Here is a 7,529-nt window from a genome sequence, read left to right as displayed (position 1 = left end):
ACCACTTGTCGCACTTCTAGATGGCCTTGCGGAGACCCCTCCATTATAATAGTATTCCCCACAATGTACACTCTACTTTTTCCTTCCTGTGAAAATGAAAGAAACAAAAAGAAAAAAATTTCACTCTAAACCTAAGTTTTTAATCATTGACTTGGTCAAACTGAGAGAAACAGACTTAGAATAAGAGCATACCTTTCATCTAGTAACTCTACATCAAGCCTGAACTATGTGTGTCCATTGACATTGCATTCTTCTTTTTCTCCTATCTCAGTTAGTAACCCCATGACATTTACAAGAGAAAATAGAGAGTTAGATCATCACAAATAATTTTAACATAATAATCACATATCCAACACTTATATAATAGCCTAACAATTAGATATCGATCATTAAACTGATCAGATAATATTTCAGAGAATGAATGGAATGCAAAACCAAAGTTGTTCATTTTGTCATCATCCACACATGGTCGAACAGAAGTAGAAAAAATAAAGTTTGCTCGATAGGGATGATTAGTGGTTTGGTACGAGCCTGTATTGGGAAAAACATAAAAATATGACACAACAAACGTTTTTCCCTCTTCAAAATTCTTGCGATGTCGTGGAAGGAAGGCAGTCTTAACTGTAGCATGGATGTTGTGACCTTGTAAAAAAACAAATCTTAGAACATAAGAACTAACATGCCTAAATTAATCAGTAAAACACTTACATCCTCGTCCTTAAGAATCATTTCCATGGATGATATTTGTTCATGAGAGTAGCATCGGGGCATAGTTCATAATCGAACCACATGAACTTTGATTCTCCAATTTTGTCTGTATGGGTTAATAGCACGAACTGAACCGAATGCAGAAGCCATGTGAACACTTGGAGAAAACAGATGGTGCAGTAACAACAGGAGTAATTCACTAATAGGAATAAATCTATAGGCTCCTACTCTTTATATAGGAAAAAATTCATCTGCGGTTACAATAGGAAAATGAACGTTACGGGTGATGCACGTGTGTTATGTAGCATCAGTTGACACCCATAGTACATAGCGGTTACAGAGAACAGAATATGTCATAGTTGTGCGCATAGTGGGCAGCGGATTTTCAGATAGTGGGGCACAAAACAAAAATATAACTAAACTAAACAATGCCTAATAAATGCAGTGATATTTTTTTAACATATACAAGCACACCTCTCATACATATCCTGAGTTAATATATATAGAAAGTTTTAAGTATAAAACACTATTACCTATAAGTATTTTTTATTGTCATATATATATATATATATATAAGGGAATAAATTAATATCTTAATAACCAGTTTTATTTTTGTCATTTAAAAATAATATGAACTCCAAACCCCTTAATCACTGATTAACTTGGAGAGTGGCTATTGCCCATTATGAAAAAACTGTCCAGGGCCTTTCACAATGAAAATATGGGTAACCGTCGGAAGCACTCACACTAAAGCGGGACCATCGGAGACACGATTACAAGCTCCCCACTTACCACCTTCAAGCCCATTATAATATGTATTGATTGAAATTCGTGGCATATATATCGGACATAAAAATATCAACGGCCTCTGAAACATCAATCAGGATCCACGTGGAGTACAATCTAAACAATATTGAATAGTAGGATAATAATCAACATTTTATTTTTTGCATGTATATCTGTTGTTACTCTCCAAAACAAAGTTGTCAATTAGATATTTATTTCAATCAGGACAAATAAATTTAATAATTAATTAGTTCAAAATTAACATAATTATCCCCAGTAAAAAATAACAGCGGTGACATATTTTCGGGGGAAAAAAATAAAACATGTTAAATCAAATTCTTTAACCAACAACCACAGTTTTCGGAAAAACCTAGCTAAATCAAAATACTTAGAAACAAAATGTTGGGTAACTGAAATCTGCATTTAACAACAAATTAATATTACTGTTTTATTACATTGCAAAAGAGAGGACTAATTATTTAAAAACAAATAAAAAAGTAAAGTATTTATCTCCTTCCTCGTTGTGCCACTTGTCGCACTTCTAGATGGCTTTGCGGAGACCCCTCCCTTATAATAGTAATAGATAGATACGTAGGCAATTTGCAACCGTGGACTGTCGGACACTTTAATAATGACATGTGTAAACCAAAGCCCAAGGCCATTTACGTAACTACATATAATGGTCTTGGTAGTGGCCCACTTCATCAATTGGGTTGATGTAAGATAGGCTTTGTTAGGATCCACAATGAATGAGGGTGGTCATCAAAGGAAACTTCGGCTCGACATGACAATCCAAAAAATTTTTTGGTTGTTGCTTTGGTATACCTTAATTCTAATAAGTTTTCAGGATCCAATTCACTTAAATTTTTTTTCCTACCAAAAAAAAATGAAAGCAACTGAGGGGTTTACCAAATATTTCACCGGAGAGATACGTGCCTTTTCATGTGAAGGGACTTTTCCTCTCTTTTTTTTAAAGAGAAATTTTTCTAAACCTTTTGAAATCTTAATAACAATAGTACTTATTCTTTAGACCCCATGTATTCCAATCCAATCTAAATAAATATATCCAATAACATGTAATTATAAAAGTCTTAAAAATTTATTAATGCATGCAATAAATAAGTTTTTAAAGTAGTACTACTCATGCGTTGGATGGAAAGGAAGGAAATAGAAGCGAAGGAAACCCAATGGAAAAGAAAAGAAAAATTTATAGCCATGCGGAATGTCTCCATCGCATATTCTCTCCACTTATTCTCCATTTAGTTAAAACATAGTGTCTAGGGTAAAAAACAAAATCTAGATCGTCTCTTTTTGCAATGACACTAAGAGTTTGTTTGGAGCTTCATTCAAAATAGACTTTTAAGTTTACATAAGCTGAGATAAAACTTTCTTCACATACTTATCTCGTATTTCATAAATTACATTTTAAAAGCTACTTATAAGTCAATCCAAACAAACCCTGAGCCGTTCCTTGTAATTTCATTTTAGCCACCGTTATTTTTTTCTCTATTCCTCCATCACCCCCCCAGAGATTTCTGAATGTTCAGAGCTCTTCATCATCCCCGTCCATCATGGTGGCCTTTGAATATGATTCGATGAGATTCATTCTCGTTCATATCCGATGAGATGAAGCAACTTCTTGGAATAGAGGATCCTTATTCCAGTTATATCTGTCTACCATTTTTATTGACTTTGTGCATTCATGTTTTAATTATTCATTTGAATAAATTAGGACTTCTTTTTTGTTTGATCTGATACACTTTTGAGACATGTTTCTCGATTTTTTTATCCAAACAGGCAGCCTCTGATATATATATATATATATATATATATTTTACTACCTTTTGTCCTTAATATAACAACTCATTTGACTTTTGTTTTGGTCATAAATATAATATCATAATCCACTTTGTCTCTTATATTCATCTATTTTTTTAAAGGTAGTATTTATAATAATAGTAGTTCTAACTAATATATTTTATTGGTAAGGATATTTTGAAAAAGATAACATGCATTTATTACAAATAACTAACTTAACTAACTTTCTTAATCCACTCAAATTAGTCAACTAGCTCTTATATTAAGAACCGGAGATGATATTATCATAGTTCATCGAATGGCTTGGGGGCTTTTATCACTTTTTCCTTGATCTATGATACAAAGTGTGAACTACCAAGGTTAGTATGGAAAGAATGGAAACGAAATGGTTCCTTTTTTGTAGTATTATTTTTCTGGTTGAACGATTATGAGAAGCCAGTAGCCAAAAACTTAAAACATAAAAGGGATGCATATAAACCGATGAACACCTCTTTTTCTCCGATGATTTCTGCTCACATACCACTTTCTGATGGACGAACACGAGCAGCTGAATTTGTAAGGGACGACATTAGATTTTGGGGGGGGGGGTAACTGACCAGATTTTGTTTTTTTATTTTTTATCCTAAACTCTGTATTTTAATTAAATGAAGAGTAAGTGGAGAGAGCATGTAATGAAGACATTCCGCCTTGAGCACTAGAACCTCGTACACAAAAAGAAAGGGTTAAAAAAAGATAAATAATAAGTTTTTTAAAAAATAAAAAATAAGATATAAGATACCCAAAACATCCACGTTTCATCTTCCCTTTCTCTCTTAACTCTATTTTGCCGTTAATTTTCTCTTCCCACGTCTGCACAAATCAATTTCATTACAGGTGTGTCTTCTTCCTTCAAATCCAGCAATGCAAAATTGATTTCTATGCCAATGAAAAAATCGATTTCTTACATGAAATCGATTTTTACCCCTTCTTTCCTACTATGTTTTTCCTCTTTCACTGATTCCTAGAACTTCAAAACTGTTATGCTCCATTATTTGAATGCAAATCTTCCTCCGTTATTAATCTTTGATTTATTCTTTTCCAGACTCAAAGTTCCCAGTTAATCATTGCCCAGAATAACCCAAATCAATGGATGTTCATGATAGCCATAGAAACAGAGCACAGAGTTCAGTTTAACACCTATCTTCCATAGTTTAACGTTCTCATACAAGTCTATTCATGTCACTTTCATTCAGATTCTTAATTCGAATATCTCAGGACGTTGGATGAATCCCAAAAAAAGACAATAATTTCCAAACTTTGTATAGTTATCTTGAAGATAAAATGGAATGAATTATATTGTTATTCAAAGTACATTTCTAACACATAAAGACTAACTTGAGACAACCAAAACCCAGATGCGCAGTTCAAAATTCTCAAATTTCAAATCATTAATATATTAATACACGAGACATCATCACTCTCCATATATGTTCCCACAATAGAACAATATAATCCAAAGGGTGAAAGATTGTTGCAGATAAATTTTGATTTAACATTTATCCAACAAGCTAGTGGTTCCTTGAATATTTTGCATTAATATGACCTTGGTTTTTCCCAGTGACACCACAACCTCTGACATATTAGGTCTTGCCTCAGGTGCATCATCGCAACAATTTAGGGCTAACTCAAAAATTGATGATATATGCAGCAATATATTACCAATTTTTTGGTTGCTTGTGTGCAGCAAATTGACATCTACAATATTGATGATTGAATGTGGCGTTGATTTGCTAACAAATTCTTTCAGATTCAGATCTTGAGTAAACATCTCATCTGTTGGCTTCTTCCTTGTAAGCATTTCCATAAGCAAAATACCAAAGCTGTATACGTCTCCTTTCATTGAAACTGCTCCTTTTGATCCATACTCTACATATAATTTTGAGTGCTAAATTAACTAGTTGAATAACTTATAGTTTCTTCTAGCATATGCACGTACGTATATAAGCATATTTGTTTGTGCACGTGTATATAGGCATAAATGAATATAAGAAACATAAATTAAATAAAACTTAATATAAGTGCTAAATTACTACCTGGTGCCATATAACCAACTGTAGCCAAAGTTTCTGTATAAATTTCTGATTGACGGTTAATTAGCAATTTGGCAATTCCAAAGTCACTTAAATGGGCCACCATATCTTCATCCAATAAAACGTTGCTCGGCTTCACATCACAATGGACCACTGGGATAGGAGAACCATAATGAAGATACTCCAACGCTGATGCCACATCAATCATTATGTCCAATCTTTGCACTATATCTAAACAATAGTTATGGGAGTACAACCATCTCTCAAGACTTCCATTTGGCATGAATTCCATTACAAGAGATTTAAAATCACCATTTGAGCAACTGCTAATGATCTTAATAAGGTTTCGATGACGTAAATTGCATATGGCAGCACATTCAATGTCAAAACTCCTTAATGCTTCTTGCAAGTTTGAGTTGAATACTTTTGCAGCAACTATCTTTCCATCTGAAAGAATTCCTTTGTAGACTAATCCAAAACTTCCCTTGCCAAGAAAATTACTCTCATCAAACCCATTTGTTGCTTGCAAAAGATCATAATAGGATATCTTAGCCACTGTATCCAAATTTAAGGAGTCTCTATTACTCATCTCATGACTAACATGACCCTTCTTAAACTTAAGAAACATTAGGCATGAGGCAACCAAAATGATTGCAGAAGCTATAGGCAATAAGCATTTGATGACAAGCATTATTTTAGTTGAGATGTGCTTGTTTCCTTTTTTGCATGTAGGGACGTTGAGCTGGGGCTCCCCACAAAGATCTTCATTCATCATAAAAGATTCATATGTAAAATTAGGAAAAGGCCCACCATTTGGAATTTCTCCATGCAATAAATTGTATGAAAGATTAATGTACTCCATTTGGACAAGTAACTCTAAGGACTTTGGAATCACTCCAGACAAATAATTTTGGGAGAGATCCAAGGATTCCATACTTATCATGCCACTAAATGATTCAGGAATAGACCCTTGGAGTTTGTTATGAGCCAAAGATAGATTTTGCAATGTTTTCAAATTGCCCATAGTTGTCGGGATGTTTCCTGAAATTTGATTTCTTGACAAATTGAAAAGTATAATTGCTTTCAAGTTTGACACCTCAGGAGAAATTCTTCCACCCAATGCATTGGAGGATAAGTCTAAGAATAACATATCTTCAAGACTCCAAAGCGAAGAAGGAATATGAGAAATCAATTTGTTAGAGCTTAAATCTAACCTCCGCAGAGAAGTATTTGTGAAGCACTTTGGAATCATCCCTGAAAACATGTTGCCGGCTAGATACAATTCACTCAAACTTCTGATTTGGCACAATTCATTTATGATGGACCCTTGCAATCTATTGTTGCTAAGACTTAAATGTTGAAGGCTTTGCAGTCCATTAATTGTACTTGGAATCATCCCATTCAAATCATTCTCCTCAGAATATAATGCGATCATGTTTGTTAGATTCCCAAGTGTAGTGGGTATATCTCCACTAAACTTATTCCATGATAGATCTACAATAGTGAGCTTAGAAGCATTTGAGATGCTGATTGGAATTTGTCCAATAAATTGATTTTGTCCCAACATTAGTTCCTGCAGATTGGGAAGGCCAATTCCTAAATTTGATGGGAGAAAGCTAGAAAAGAAATTTTCTTGAAGGTAGACACGTCTCAATGTCGTAATGTTGAATATATGAGAAGGAATGGATCCACTGAAATGATTAGTTACTAAAATCAAATCTTCAAGCTTATCAAGATTGCCAATCTCCTTGGGTATAAGACCTGGAAACAAGATTAAAAGCTGTTGGGTAACTACCTTAGAAAACAAAAGTTAATGGATGATAAAATTTATATGAAGTAGAAAATTGACAAAACATGTAACATGATATGTTTTGTACGTGGGTGTTCCTGTAGCATCCTACTTCCCATCCTCAATATAAGAGCTAGTTGACTAATTGAGTAAATTAAGAAAATTAGTTAAGTTAGTTATTTATAATAAATATGTGTTTTTTAATTAAAATATACTTGCTAATCAAGTATATTGACTAAAATTACTATTATTATACGGACTATTTTGGGAAAAAATAGATGAATGTCAGAGATAAAGTAAATTGGGCTGTTATACTTAAGATCAAAATAAAAATCAAACGGGTTCTTATATTAAAGATT

At 33.3% G+C, this 7,529-nt stretch overlaps 1 protein-coding gene across 1 annotated transcript in view; it reads right to left on the bottom strand.

Annotated features, from left to right (window-relative positions):
* Positions 1 to 4,840: 4,840 nt before the first annotated feature.
* Positions 4,841 to 7,529, bottom strand: part of LOC114745456 (receptor kinase-like protein Xa21) — a 35,304-nt gene continuing 32,615 nt past the window's right edge. Inside the window, exons 9-10 of the mRNA XM_028933613.1 lie at positions 5,385 to 7,142; positions 4,841 to 5,217 (exon numbers count right to left, since the gene is read on the bottom strand). Coding sequence (XP_028789446.1) covers positions 4,841 to 5,217; positions 5,385 to 7,142 — 2,135 coding nt within the window. The remainder of the gene's footprint in view (positions 5,218 to 5,384; positions 7,143 to 7,529) is intronic.

Source organism: Neltuma alba, unplaced genomic scaffold (genome assembly GCF_004799145.2).
Source record: "Neltuma alba isolate B1F8T4 unplaced genomic scaffold, ASM479914v2 tig00004682_pilon, whole genome shotgun sequence".
NCBI lineage: Eukaryota > Viridiplantae > Streptophyta > Magnoliopsida > Fabales > Fabaceae > Neltuma > Neltuma alba.
The sequence above is the reverse complement of the archived record's forward strand: the minus strand, read 5'-3'. Positions and strand labels throughout refer to the sequence as shown.